General features: G+C 41.8%; 1 protein-coding gene across 1 annotated transcript in view; it reads left to right on the forward strand.

Moving 5' to 3' along the window:
• GUCY1A2 (guanylate cyclase 1 soluble subunit alpha 2) overlaps positions 1–15065 on the forward strand; it is a 264111-nt gene extending 249046 nt beyond the window's left edge. The window contains exon 8 of the mRNA XM_059720935.1: positions 7391–15065. Coding sequence (XP_059576918.1) covers positions 7391–7598 — 208 coding nt within the window. The 3' untranslated portion in view covers positions 7599–15065. The remainder of the gene's footprint in view (positions 1–7390) is intronic.
• Positions 15066–16067: the final 1002 nt, after the last annotated feature.

The raw sequence follows: 16067 nt of genomic DNA on the forward strand, positions 1-16067 counted from the left end.
CAAGGCACATTTAGTCTCAAACCATGTCTACACTGCAGATTTATTGTTCCAGGTAGTGGCATGCTTGAATGCACTATGCTACACTGTGTGCATTAGCTCCCAAACCAGAAGCTTTGGGCCAAGCAGCTCAATCTTTCAGGAGTGCTAATTAGTCTTTCAATGGAACCTTGGGACAGTCTCCAAGGAGGACTATACAACAACAGCTTACACTTGTAGGGAGCAGATTAGAAAGGCTAGGGTGGTGACTGAATTTAAACTAGAAATGGAAATCAAGGATAAGAAGAAGTCATTTTTTATGTATGTAGGGAAAAGGAGGAAAGCAAATGGAAGTGTGGGGCCATTGCTTAACAACTCAGGACAGCTGGTTACCGACACTCAGGAGAAAACTGAACTCCTGAATGACTACTTTGCTTTGGTATTTCATCGGACTAAGAGGAAAATCATGCTAGATTGGATACAGAATGGGCGTGGTGGGAATGACCGCCTTCCTACTCTTGATGTTGAACTGGTGCATGATCAGTTAGAAAAGTTAGACATCTATAAGTCAGCAGGACTGGATGAACTTCATCCGAGAGTGCTGAAGGAACTGGCTGAAGTCATCATGGGACCTCTGGCGAAACTCTTCCAAAACCCATGGCACTTGGGGGAGGTCCCTGAAGACTGGAAGAGGGCCAATGTTGTGCCCATCTTCAAGAAGGGGAGGAGAGAAGAACCAGGAAACTATAGGTTAGTTAGCCTAACTTCTATCCCAGGAAAAATCCTGGAAAAATTCATCAAGGAGTCTATGTGCAATAGGCTTGAAGAAGATAGGATTCTGAACGACAGCCAGCATGGGTTCATCATGGCCAGGTCTTGTCTTACCAACCTCACCTTCTACAACCAAGTAGCTCGCCACCTGGATAAGAGAGAGGAGGTCGACACTGTATACCTAGACATCCAAAAGGCCTTTGATCTGGTATCCTATGATGGTCTCATGGGAAAATTGGAGGATTGTGGGCTTAACTGCTCAACAGTTAGGTGGGTAGGAAGCTGGATGCAGGGTAGGACTCTGAGAGTTCTAATAATTGGATCTGTGTTGTCCTGGAGAGAAGTGGCCAGTGGTGTCCCTCAGGGGTCTGTGCTTGGTTCGGTGCTTTTCAACATCTCTATCAATGATTTGGATGTGGGGGTGAAGAGTTCACTGGCCAAATTTGCGGACAACACCAAGTTATTGGGGAGCGTGGTCAAGCTTGAAGATAGGCTGCAGATACAGGCAGACCTGTATAGGCTGGCAAGTTGGACAGACTGGAACCAGATGAAGTTCAGCATTGAGAAGTGTAAAGTGCTCCATCTGGGGACAGACAGTCCCCAACATACTTACAGGCTTGTTGGTGCCAAATTGACTATCACCGTGACTAAAAGGGACCTAGGGGTAATAATAGACCACAGTATGAATATGAGCTGTCAGTGCAACGCTGTAGCCAGCAGGACAAACAATACTCTGGCATGCATCAACTGATACACCTCAAGCAAAACCAAGGAAGTGATTCTTCTGCTTTACTCAGCATTGGTGAGACTGCAGCTGGAGTACTGTGTCCAGTTCTGGGTACCACACTTCAACAAGGATGTGGAAAAGCTTGAGAGGGTCCAGAGAAGAGCCACCCGTATGATCAGAGACTTGCAAGGCAAACCATACAAGGAAAGGTTGAGGGACTTGGGTCTCTTCAGTCTAAGAAAGAGAAGTCTGAGAGGGGACTTGGTAGCAGTTTACCACTATATCAGGGGAATACATCAAGGGCTCAGTGAACAACTGTTCACGAGGGCACCCTTGGGGAAAACCAGGAGTAATGGCCACAAACTCCTGGAAGACCGTTTCAGACTTAACACTAGGAAAAACTCCTTCACAGTTAGGGTGTCCAGACTGTGGAATAAACTCCCCCCGGAGGTGGTGCAATCACCTACACTGGAAATCTTCAAAAGGAGACTGGATGGTCACCTTGCTGTGGTCACCTGACTCCAGGTGTCTTTTCTGCCTAGTGTAGGTGGGCTGGACCCGATGATCTTACAAAGTCCCTTCCAGCCCCTTACAGTCTATGAATAACATCAGGAAAATATAATTATACCACTTCTGGTTCAGGAGACAGCGCACATAAAATAGCACAGCATGTGTAGATGTGTTGCTGGCTAACATAGCAAGCTGGTGGTATAGACATGCCCTAAGTCTCAGTGAAAGTCAAGAGGACTTGGGCTCCTATCACCTAAGGCCTTGTCCACGCTGATTACTTAGCATGCAGGCAGCACTGAGCTGAAACAATTACAATTATCAGGACAGTGTGCGCCAAGTAACAAAACTGTCTGCTTTCTTATGGATGGGAGAGCTAAACCAGGTGAGGAGTTACTGCAGAAAGTTGTTCACATAGACCGGTGGTTCTTGAACTTTTTATACTCAAGATACCCCTAATTTGGCTTGAGGTACCCCTTGTTAGAGTTGAGGCACTGCTTGGAAAATGACAGCTCATACTTTTCACTTATTTTATGACCACAGAAAGGTACTAGAGCAAATCTTCTGTTGCAGAGAACTCAGAAAGACCACAACAGGTCAGAATGTTTTTAATACTATGCATTTCTATTTGAAATCTCTGGGTTTGTCATGTGAATCATGTTTATACACTTAGTGCTAATATTGTAACACCCTGTGACACCCTTGCAAGGATTTCAAGACACATCAGGATGCTGTGGCACCCTGGTTGAGAATCATCATAATAGGGTCAAAGGACTGTGTCACCAGCAGTTTTTATTTTATAAATCAGTTGTTGTGACTTCCAGAATTGAACATTATCCACACTAATTGAGAGGAGTAACTGCTGAGGCTTTGAAAGAAATCCTAAATTTTGTTCCATGTGTAGCTTTTTCACATACAGTAGGCATCTCTGCACGTGCATTTATACCAGCTTAAATTCTCTGCGCAGTAAATTACTGTGCAATAAGCAGGCATAGGCTGGCATCTACACATGCAGGTATTAAAGTGCATTAATGCTATGTGTAGACTGACTTGGGACAAAAGATAGTCCTAAGTCAGTCCACACACACAGTGTTACTGTGCAGTGAGGTGTCTATGTGTGTTACTGTGCAGTAACTAATCGGGTGTAAATTTGATACCTGCATGATGCAGGTATCAAATTTACACTCAAGTCAGTGTAAGTCACCATATTTACTGCACAGCATGGGGGTGCACGAGTAGACGCATGCCTGTACTGCACAGTAATTTCAGTTACTGCGCAGTAAACGGGCACATGTCGACATGCCCAGTAGGTGATGCTATAGTTACAGTGCAGCAGTCTTTGAAAAAGATTGCCAAGAAGTTTGGATTATAGTAAGGGTGCCAGGTACATCCTAAATCACAAGGAATTCTTAAAAGACTCACTAACGTTTGTTCCTGGAAACAATGAACAGCTCACAAACAGCTGATGATTATTTTAAGTCAGTAAGAAGTAGATCATTATTGCAGAAACTAATTCCTGTTTTCACATAGAAAGCTCAGTTCTGTTTTCCTTTACACCCCATCAGCTTCAGGGAATTTGTAAAACATGTAAGTGACAGCAGATTTGGGCCCATTACTGATACCAGCCTTGTATATTATACTTCTCATTTTAATCATAGAGTGCCAAGTGCTATAGTTAAGCTAAAAGTTCCATGAGAAACTCTGAATAGAATTTTTTAGATGTAGAAGAACCAGTGGATCTTTAAGGAGAACTCATGGCTGAAGATATAACTATATTCATGCTAAAAAGTCTTTCAAATATCATTACTCTGCCACTACAGCTCCCCCTACTGTAGAAGAAAAACAAACTTGGGGAAGCTTCAAGGAACAGACATTTAAAGATTTTCTTAAAGTCCTCACTAAGGAAGAGTCCATACTTTTATTCACATATAAGAGCCTAGGCTGCATACAGACATTTGGGGAGGTTAGGGGGAGGTTAGATCAAGTTAAAAATAGCCACCCAATCTAAGGGGTGGGGTGGGGGGCTAGCCAGGAATGGAGGGTTGAGGAGATGGGGGATCAATTTACTGTTTTAATTTGCATTGTGGAGACCACTGCAGCCTTTCTTTGTCCCCCAGGTCAGAGAGGAATAGAAGTAGTTTATAGGCACCTGTACAAGTCATCTAACCCAATTTCTATGGGGTTTAAGGAGAAAACCTAAAATTTTCAGTGGCAAGGCTATTTGGTATTTGCTTTCTGGCTGCTGCCATTGTCCATTTACTTTACACCATCTTATTACCTTTTCACTCTTTCTGCTACTCATATCCTTCCACCTGACAAAGTAGGCTGTCACCCGAGAAAGCTCATGGCTTTCTGGACCAGTTAGTCTTCACAGTGCAACCCTACCCTGCCTTCTGCCAGACTACAGCCTACAGACTAACATGGCTAACTGCCTCTCTTTACTCTTGCATGTGTAATTTCCACCACCTTGTGCCAACACACAATATCTGGGACTTGATCCCTTCTGCTTTCTGCCACCTGTGCTGAGCAACTGAAATATTATCACATCAAAATGCTGACATTGCAAACACACTTTGTAGATGGGTAAAGCTCCGTCCCTGAACCTCAGTGTGCACAATCACAGTCACACCCAGCACAGTCAGTGGCAAAGGTCTGTTCCTAAACAGTAACTCCGAGTATAAAACAGGCAAATGTAAGGTCGTCAGTGGACAAGTACATCAGTGGTGTAACTGGTAACATTTGCACCCTGAGCAGAACACTTGTACCTAGGGTGCTGGAATGGAGGCAGGGGCTTGAGCAAGGGGCAGATCCGTGGGTGGTGGGGGGGTTGCACTGATGCACTTGCACCTCCCTTTGATTCCTGCTCCACCCAAAATGTAAAACTAACTTCCTGCCAGTGACAGCAGCATTTCTAGTCAGGCATTCTGAGGAAGTCATTTGATTTCATGGCTCATTATCATCTACCTGATTCCTTCTTCATGCCACAGGTGTTGACCTCCTTTTTACTGGTCTCAGTTTTCCACCAAGCAAACTAACCTTTATTCTGCAGTTCTGCTGTTAGCTGCTCCTAGTAACGAAGCTCCTATTTCACAGCCCTCCAGCTTATTTTTAACTCATTCCAATGAAATTATATTTGTTTTTGCATCAGTGCAGGAGCACACACCAACTGCAGATGCTTCCTCAGCCTGATGAAGAGTACTGTATTTATACCCGAAAGCTTGCTAAGGAGAATTTGTCCAACTATTTGAGTTGGTCTAATAAAAGATATCAGATTTAACCAAAGAACCTTGTCTGCCTATGTTCTTAGACTAACATGGCTACAAATCTATACCTTAGGACCCTAGCATATTATTGAAGTTTCTAGTTTATTGTTAACTGGAGAAAAATATGTGCTATTTCATGTGTGATAATGCACTTGATCATCTGTACCCCCTTTTTAAAATTCTTGATGCACTTATGGGCTTGAGGGTCCGGACATGTGGAAAGGAGCAGGGGCAGAGTGCTGCTGCGAAGGGAGGCATGGCCAACAGCCAAGTTAACTGTCTGATGACCCTACAGCTACCATGGATTTATGTGCTGAACAATGATGCAAAACCCTATTAATTCACCTGTAGTTCTGCTGCAGGGGTAGGAAAGAGTTGGGCTGGGAAGGGAGGGTGAGCCTGAGAAAGAGACTCCTACCCCTGCTTCACTTCATGTAGTCAGAGCTTTGAGACCCCCCCTGTCTCCATTCCAGCATCCTGTTTACTAAGCCTGCAGGGTTTGTACCCCAGCTGCCCACCCTTAATTATGCTACTAACTTCCACTACCGTTTACTGTGTCCAGGAGGAGAAGAGAAATAGTTCTGATGATTCCAGTAAAAGATGAGCTCTGGGCCCCATCTGCTCATTTGGTCTTATTTTTAAAAAGGCAGACAAGTTTTATTATTTCAATGTGAAAATGAAGCATCACTAAAACTAGACAAGTTACCCATAAAGACAACAAAGGTAGGTGGACCTGAAGGGAGAGAGCCTTAACTTCAGCAAAATGAATAACCCTTCAGTGAAAGGTCCTGCAGAGGAAGCTTGTATATTTGACTTTGAGAATATTCAGAGAAGCCAGTTGTTCCTTGTAGAAATCTAGGCTGGCAATATACAGGAGTTACTGTGATTTAATAAAGCCGCAGATTTAAAACCAGGGACATTTACTACAAATGTTGAGGAGATGAAAGGAGAGGGACTCTGCTGCAAAGGCCAGTGCAAATTTTCAAGCAATTCAGAAAAGATTACAGTATTTTGAACATAAATTTAAAGGCCTGGAAAACTGATCACGATACAATCTTCCAGATAAGAAGCAGCTCTGTGGAAACTGAAGTGGGGAAAAGAAGATTGGATTTGTAACCTGTCTGATTTCATAGATTTCATAGACATTAGGGCTGGAAGGGACCTCGGAAGATCATCGAGTCCAGCCCCCCGCCCAAAGGGCAGGACGTCAGCTGGGGTCATAGGATCCCAGCAAGATAAGCATCCAGTTTCATCTTGAAGGTGTTCAATGAAGGCGCTCGAACCACCTCCGGTGGCAGGCTGTTCCAGACCTTGGGGGCTCGGACAGTAAAGAAATTCTTCCTTATGTCCAGCCTGAAACGATCTTGTAGTAGTTTGTGACCATTTGACCTCGTCATCCCTTGGGGCGCTTTGGTGAACAAACGTTCCCCCAGATACTGGTGGTCACCCCTGATAAACTTGTAGGTGGCCATCAGATCACCCCTGAGCCTGCGCTTTTCCAGGCTAAAGAGCCCCAGGGCTTCTTACTGAAGAGATGATAAGAAAGTGCCTTCCTACAAAGATAGGGAGTTGAGAGAATGTACAGGCTGTGTGCCACCAAGATGGGAATGATGAAATAAAGAAAATGTATTGGAATATGGTGGGAAGCCTTCATGAAGGTGAAGGGAAATTCACCTGGGAACAATATTTTCTCTCCCAAAATAAGTTTTGGAAACAATCAGAGAAAGAAGGATAGAACCTGTTTTTTCCCTTGATTTGCAGTGGGCTTTGAATGAAGCTGTTCGAAAGCTAATAAATACCCTGAAAGAGAAAGGAGTAAAAACTGTTCCTCAAATTAGCCTTGCTTCTTGTTTGATCAAGGCAAATTTATGCTTTGCAGAACAATCCTTATGGATTTAGACTCCTTTTCTTGACTACAGAATGCCTGTGAACCAATGCAAATTTTCTTTAAAATGTGTGCGTGCTGGGTCATGTTCTTAGTTGGCGTAGCTCATTTGAAGCCAAGTTCTAGTCTGTTTACATCACTTGGGAAGCCAGGTCTGGAATTTGTTAATATTTGTATGATAATTTAAGCCAGTTTCTGACTATGGGCCGCACAAGAATATTATCACATTCTTCCAGACATTCTCTCTCTTTTTTATTCTAGGCTTCTGAAAAAAGAAGAAAATTTTATCTTTATTCCTCGGTCCCGTGATGAGCTTCCAGATAACTTTCCAAAGGAAATTCCTGGGATCTGTTACTTCCTGGAGGTCAGAAGTGGTCAGAAGCAGCCAAAGCCTTCCATCACATCTGCCAGAGTGAGAAAGGTTTCTTACAACATTGGCACTATGTTCCTTCGGGAGACTAGCCTATGAGGCCTGCTGCAGATCAAAGACTCGTCAAAAAAGCACAAGCCCAGAACTGGGTCATGACAGGAGAGTTGGAGATTCTTTCTGTTTCACTGCCTTGTTCTGAACAAGCAGGAAAAGCTTGGTGTAATGTGAGGCAATAATTATTTTAAAAGGTGGGTGACTGCTGTCATTAAACAACCTGGAAAGAGGGAAAAAAAGAAACAAAATACTTCCATTTCCTGAGGAATTATTGATCATAAATTTAAATCTGGCCCCTAACAAAAAACCACACACATACTCAAACCAAAATGAATATTCGAGCTTGATTTTTTTCTCTACAGAAATAGGAGGTGGTTCTCTGTAGATTTGCACCAGCTAAGCAGAATTCAGAGTCAGTTCTGATTATGCATTCCTACATTTAATGTGTTATTCAGTAAGGTAACAGTGTTTTTTAACTTTATGAACAAACATTTCATACATATACTGTAGAGTTGCTGTAACCTTCCTGACAGGAGGAATTATAATTCAGTACAATATTGTAGGGATTTTACCTATTTTTATACATATTTCACTTTCTGAACAATTACATTCAACACACTGTAAAATGAGTGAGCTTAGTCAGCTTTTCAGAATAATCTATTGTATATTTCATGTACTCTATCAGAGCGTATTGTTATACACATGGTAAGAAGTCATTTTTTGACTTTTGGCAACAAAGATACCAATATTTTGCAAAAGAAAAAATAATACTTTGGTAAATTTCCGTCCCCGATATGCAAGTTTTAGATGAGCACTGTCTTACATATATGAATGATGTTTGATCTTTGTCCTACTAGTGATGTGCGTCCAATCTTTTCAGGACAATGAAAACCAAGGCTAAAAGGTCAATGTCTTGATCAATAGAAAAAGGACTCTTGCACACGATGGACCATATCTCATACCATCAGGTTTTATATAGAAGTAACCAGTGGAGTCTTTTATTTAAAAGCTGCTGGTATGTTGTAGCATATTAACAAAAACTCTCCAAAACACATTTGAAAATCTACAGATGGGGTTTTTTATTCACTTTTAATAGGGCTTGTATTCATAAGCCACTTAAGAGGTTTTGAAAATCCCATACATTATTACTGATATTACTCTGGCAATTAAATCTGTTGCTGGAATGCTGAAGTGGCTGAAATGCCCTTGCTTTATCTAGTGTAGAATAAACAAAAGACACTTTTTAGCCAGAAGAAAAGAAATAAAAAAGGAAAAATTCTTACCTAAGCGTAATGCAAATAATTTTTCAAAATTCAGATTAATCAAGGTCTATCAAAATTAAAGACCAATTCTCATCTGGTGAAAATCGACATCTCTTTATTTTCTTCAGTGGATTTATGCCAGTTTGCAACTGATGAGGATCTGCTCTTAACAAGACCACAGCTTCAGATAGATTTTATTTCTCTGGTTTCACCCTTTTCCTTGGGTTTCCTTTTCTATCAGCAAAGACTGTACAATTACTTATGCAATTCCTAACCCGGAGGGGGGTCATACCCACTTAGACCAACATAGTTCTACTCTTATGGAAAAGAGTTTATTAGCTGATGTTTGTCCAGTGCTTCTGGAGAGATATAGCTCTATATGGACGAGATCCAAAGTCTACTACAATCAGAGAAAAGACTCAGTTTTACTGGGAGCTTGCTGAATGTTTTCCTCTTTTTAAAAATCAGATCAGTTATTTGGGTGCTTATGTATGGACTTTAGGTCCTAACTGAAAGTTCCCATTATAACAACCCCGCCCCCAACCAAAACATAAATATGGTCTTTTGGCCAAATTATCTTGTTAAATTTTGCTGGAAGGACATGTAAAAACTGAAAACTGACTCCTTTGACCAACATGTTGTGGTAGGATTCAATGAGTCAGCACATTGTCACCCCCGACTCTGCAGAACATATAGAGTCTGCAGTTTCTGGTAAGGATGACTAGGTGAAGAAGAGCTAATTTTGTGGATTTTCTTTATGTGAGATGCACCTGATTTTGTTATGAGAGTCTCTCGCTGCCTTAGAAGAAAAGGGGCCTGGGAACTAGCACTAAGAATTGTTTAAATGTGAATGTCCCAGCCTTCTGGAAGTACACTAAGCTTACTGGTTTCTCCCATGAATCTCAGAGCATTCTTAGGTTCAGAGGTTCAGATGTCTGTCTTCCATCCACTGTGCTGGGAAGTAATTGCAAGCTTTTTGCCATTCTTCCCATTCAAAGGTTAGCTTGGTGAAAACCCTTTTGTTTAAGGCTGCAGAGTTTTCACACAAATTGCAGATACCCCATGGCTTTCTACATAGGAGTGGATACTTTAGCTTATAGTCATCAGTTTACACATGTACAGTATGTAAAGTACATTCATTTTTCAGTGAAAATTAATGATGTATAGTAGAGCTGCAGATGAAGACATGGTCCAATTTACCTACCCCACTTCCAGTCCAGTACGGCTGAGGCTGTGCTGTTGCTGCCTAATCCAAACAATTATAGCAGCCAGTCATATGTATGTATTGAATTCCTAACCTCTGAAGACATTACATAGAGTGGCATACCTTCACTCTACAGTAGTTTGATCTAAAGTTATCTTATCCCACTGGCCACATCTACATGAATTGTTGACTGCACAGTAGCCCACAACTACTGTGCAGTAGCATCACATGGCAGCAACTATGATATGATAATACTGCACAGTAGTCTCGGGCAGTTGTTGCCATGTGGCACTACTGCACAGTAGTGTTAGGCTACTGAGTAGTCGGCATTACAGAAAACCTGTGCATCAACACTACTTAGGTTACTGCGCAGTCATTTAGTACTTTTTTATACAGTATCTGCTGTCTTGTGTATAAATGAGTACTAAATGACTGTGCAGTAATGACTATGCAGTCAGCATCTCGTGTAGATGCGGCCATTATCTCCCTTGCAATGCACAGTTCTTAGTTTATTTGATCATAGTATTTCTACTGAAAAGATATATGGGTAGGTAACTTTGGAGATCAGTGCAAAAACTCAGAATTGTTGCTAGCATCACCAAATAAATTAGCCAGCTCTCCAAATCAGCGCAGATTCACTGTACAAGAATATACAGGCTCCACTTTTATTTAAGTTTCCATAAAGTTGCCATGCTCAAAATATCAGTAGTTATGCAAAGTGAGCATTGTTTATTTGTGCAATGGTGTGTAAACTTGATTTAAAAAAACTGCTGTCCCTAGGAAAAATTCCCTGGCTCCATGTGAGAGAAAAGTATAAACATGTTTTCAACACTATTAAACTTATTATTTGTACCTGCTGTAATCATGCAAGTATATTGTTGACTCATCTATACAGTGAAGGAATTTTTTTAGCCAGAGAAGTGGTGTGAATACAGCAGGATTCGAGTAAGATATTAGATTTCTCCAATGATGGCTTCTGTTGGTAAAAGAAAAACCCTTCTCTGCATTCTGTGTGTGAACGATTTTCCCTGCAGGAGTTGACTTTGGGTTCCCAGACTGCATATGCAAGGGGTAGCTGGAAAAGAGTGTATTTCTGTGCATTGATTAAATAAGCGCAGAATTCAAATATTGGTTTTGGAACTTCCCTTCTACCTGTACAGTAAATGTTCTTTGCATGGACAGGGACTAGGAGTTGTGTAACAATTACTTTCCTTAACTATAAGTAGCAGTATCTGCTGTCTTGAGCTTCCACAAAGACAAAATCCATCCTCCTTGAAGGTGCTGCATACAGAGAAATGTAAGGGAAAGGCTATATAGGCCATTAGAATACACATGACACAAACTGGCAGTACTGGCTTTCCCTCTGCTTCAGAACAGGGGACATTGGGGTAAAGACAACAAATTTACTACATGAGAGGAATCATCACAAAGGCTAAATAATCATGAGGGAGTTGGATTTTTCCTTCCATTTGAACCTCCCAATAGCTCATGCTCTTCAGTGAAATTACATGGACAGAGTCCAAGAACTGGGCCATAAGGCAAGAAGAAAATAGTAGTAGAGAAAGTAGAATGTTTGCAAAAGTTAGATTCCCAGTCCCTGTAGTGATAGCTGCCATACATAGCCACAGGCTCTGACATCAGAGAATTATTGCTGTGTCAGGACTCTGGATCCAGGTGTGCAGCCACATACATTCCCCAGGGGACAAGCAGTAGCAGCACACATATTGTGCCACTGCTGTTTGTCCCTGGGAAATGCCTGTGCATATGTGCTCTGGTGTGTGGCAGGTTGCTTTGGGGGGGGAGGGGAGGCTGGGACCAGCACTTGGCCTGGCCCCAGCAGCCTTACCTGGGATCCTGGGGGCCTCCCAGTTCTCCAGCACTGGTGATCTGGCAGCAGGGAGCCTGGCCAGCAGCTGGAGCATGGCTTCAGTCAACCAGGCTCCAATTTTGGGTGGTTTACGCTACAGCCACATGTATCACCTCTCTCCCTCCCCCTCCCCTCCCCCCCAGCTTTTTTTCCACTGTGGGTTTTTTTGACACCAGGATCTCGTGGTGTCAAAAAAATCCCCCGTGCTACAAATTATCAGCATGGGGAATATCTGTGGCACTGCATACTGCACATTCACACTCTTCTGGATGTGCTCTAAGAGTGTGATTGTCCTGCAGGGACCCACAACCTTCTGCCTTGTGTAGTTCCCTAGGAGTCTGCAGGAATTAATGATAGTAGCTATTCTGGGTTCACTGCTTATTACCACATCCATTTTCAGAGCAGAATGTTTGCTTGGAAAGGCATGCTGGAGCCTGGAAACAGGCATTTACAAACAAAAATGAAAGCTTTTATAACCTATAAAATCTGCAGTGGGAATTGTCTGTTCAGAGGAAGAGATCCAGTCCTACAGCAGTTAGTGTGTGTTTGTGATATACAATTCTCCTGGCACACCGAAACAGTTACTGTGTGTGTCCTGCAGTAACATTGTTTGTGCCTGAAACGTCTCCATTTTTCAAAACATCCCTGTGCTTTATATGTGTGTAACACACGTGCATGAGAATATATTAAGGGTGACATAAATCTATTCCCAAGTTACTTCATAGGACAGACAGTACAGTATCATGAGGTCACATACACTTGAAAAGTTTTGTGGTGTCCCATTGGGACCCGTTATGCTAACTTAACTTCGTAGATTTCTTCCTCTGAACAGGTAATTCCCCTGGCAGAATTTTAAGATAGTAAAGCTATATTGAACTACATACAAATATCAAATCTGTATAAGTTCTCCATGCATGTATCACTGCTATGCTGCTCTGAAATTCTTCCAATTCCAAACTGTTGCATTTACTACATGCAGCCAGCCAAGTTGCTGGTCCTAAATATTCTCATTGTTCCTGTTGTGTTGTTGTTGTCCTGGACTTTTGCAACTATTTCGTTCTTGAAATAGAAAAGAGGGAGAAATTTTCTATTGATTAGCCATAAAACAGATAATATAAAAAGATCAATTCCCTTGAGATACACTATGAGTAGGTACAGACAGTCTAAAAGCCCAAGGTGGAATCGCTCTAAGGAACATGGTTTTCTGTAAGCAGCATAATTTAGATTGAGCACAGACAGAAGTGCAGCTCCCTGCTGTAACTGAGAGCACTTTGCAGGAAGTGTCCTGAATTACAGTGATCTTCTGGAACAAACAGAAGTTCACTGTTGGTTCCAGGGGGGAGAGGAATCTAGCTACTGGCTGGGAGCCTGCAGCTGGTTTCCCCTAGCAATAGCCTCTCCTCATTGCATGAGGGGTCAGATGAAGTATTTTAAAACATAACATCTTCTGCAACTTCTGTCTATCTGCACCGCCTGCCAGCCTGTTGCTGTTTTCCAGAATGAGAGGGGAGAACAGGAGGAGAAGGAACTCATTGTAGGGGTTCCCCACCTTGGGGAGGAAGGGGGAGAGGGAGGGAGCTCCAATATACCTTCCCCACCCTCAATTGCAGGATGAAAAACCTCCAGACTGAACTCCCTCCTCTCCCTTTCCCTCCTGTTATTTTGAAAACAGCAACAGGATGGCAGGCAGTGCAGACAGAAGTTACAGAAAATGTTATGTTTTGAAACGTCTTCATCTGACCCCTCATGCAATGAGGGTTCAGATTTTCACCTGATTGGCCAGCAGTCTGAAGCCATGCACTTGTGTTTGGTCACAGCTATAGACCGCTTTGTGGCCAGATTTGGAAAAAATTGTCACTTCTGTCTGCGCCCCACAGATCATGCAAGAAATCCAATTAAACAATGTGAATGGGGGAAGCTTGATAATTCAGCAATAGGATGCAGAACTTTCACATCTGTAATCACGCATAGGTTTGCCTGCAGTCTGAGTTAGTATCATGGGGTCATTGTAGTTGGTTAGGGTCCTTTGGAGAAATGACTTGAGTTATCTATGTCTCATCAGCGTGGATGAGAATTTACACTACAAATAAAGTAAGCAACACAAAACAACACTTGTTAGTAGTCTCAGTAGAAAGTCCAAGGGTTTCCATGTGGACAGAGGCTAAACCAGCTTGTTACTCCGGGAATTTGTTCTCTATGGGCACCTATACATGTGATGGATGTCTGCTCTGATGCATGCTAAGTAGCACGCATCAGAGCAGACTAGCACACTCCAGCAGCCTCCGTATCATGTGTATTTAGTGTCCCTGTATTTCAAAATGGTGGAGGTCATGCTTTAACTAAAGCTTATCAAATGAGCTTTAGTTAAAGTTCCCCTGCCACCATTTTGAAGTGCAGGATGCTGAATACATGTGATGCTGTTGACACTTTAATTAGAGCAGCACTTAGAGCCTCTCTAATTAAAGCACCCCTGCTCTGCCCTGCAGCACGTTTATAGATGCCCTATGACTAGAAACAGAATATGGGAAACTTGTCCTTTTTTCTGGACAAAGAGAAGAGTTAAGTTTTCTTGAGAAAAGATTTTCTTCAGTTTCCTGAAGAAGGAGGGAAAAAAGAAAGAGAAAAGAGTTTATATTTGAAAAAAAGTGTTAAGACACTATATGCATATTCTCTCCATAGAGCTCAGAAATTGAACTTACAGTAAACAATATTCAGGGCACTTTTCCAGCCATAATGATGCATCTTAACCTTTTCATCCATGCTGCTCCTCATAAAATTGCATTGCTAAGAGTAAAACAAAGGAAGATAAACAACTGGAAGATGCATAAACGTATCTTGGGGCAAATGCAGTTATAATATGGGACGGAGCCACAGCAGTTTTCAGGGATGGGGGCTTTTGCAATTTTGGAGATAGTGATTACATATCAGTCTCTTCCTTCTGGTGTCTTCAACCTTTATAGAGGATGCCAGGGCTGCCCAATAACAAGAGTTCTTAAATGTATCTGTTAAGGCTACAAATTAGCAAGTGCTTGAACACATGCTGGCGATCTAGGGACTGACCCATCTTCATAGAATGCACGATTTTTATGCAACCCTTTTCTGAAGTACTTCCAAACTGTGATTAAATATCATTATCAGATGCATCTGTAATAAGAGATGTTAATAAATTGTATAAGCTGTAGGGGGCTGAGGTCTGATTGTTGGATAATCCTTTAAATTTCTGGGGTTTTATGCATTTCAAGTTAACATTGTACTAACTTAGTGTATTGCATTGAATTGTATATACACTTTTGAGCACTACTCTCTAGCAATACCTTAGTAAAATTACTCTTAAAGCAATAAGTTAAGCCATGCTATTCTACTCTATGTTAGTACTGCACTTACTGCATATCAGAGCGCCTTGCAGTAGTGCGTTAAGTGATGTGACAACATCTGTTTTTGTGTTATTTGTTTTCTCATCCTCTCCCCAAGGGGAGAAGTATGAGCAGTGCAGTGTCTTGGTTTAGTTCAGTGCTGTTTTTTACATGCACATGTTACTAAGGTCACAGATACATGCCTTGCACTTGGAACAGAAGGTGGGGGGGTGTTAATGATTCCTGGCAGAGTTCATTCATAATCTTGGGCAAGCCCCCAAGAAGATTCTCTCTCCTGCCATGGAAATACTGCTTCCTGTGTTACGTTCTTGTCTTTGTACTTCATTACTGGGAAATAATAAATACTGTATAGCAGCAATAAAAACAACAGGCAAACAGTAAAGAAATGTCTGTATCATAAAAAGCAGTGAATGGATGTTAAGACTGATTAATAGGTGGAGTGAAGAGGTTGTGTTTAATCTATCTCAGTGTTCATTTGCTGTAAATACTCCGACAAGTCATTGTTCTTCCCTAATGAGATGAGGGCATGCTGTGTCACTTCAGAACGTGGTTTTCTGGGATTGAGCAAGTGGTGATTTTTAAACATAAGGTATTGTTTGAGAAAGTGGATAATATAGAAAAAGGAAAGTTAAATGAGAACAATGGATATGGTAGTTATTTTTTAAGACTTCTTCTGGTTGGCTGAAATTCCTTTGCATTTATGTAATTACCAAAGTGCACAAGTGTCCTACAAGATTTGCATTTATTAAGTGGAGTAACATTTTCAAAAGTACCTAAAAGACCTAGGCTCTGAAACTTCCTCTTCAA

The sequence above is a fragment of the Alligator mississippiensis genome, chromosome 1 (assembly GCF_030867095.1).
Source record: "Alligator mississippiensis isolate rAllMis1 chromosome 1, rAllMis1, whole genome shotgun sequence".
Taxonomy (NCBI): Eukaryota; Metazoa; Chordata; order Crocodylia; family Alligatoridae; genus Alligator; species Alligator mississippiensis.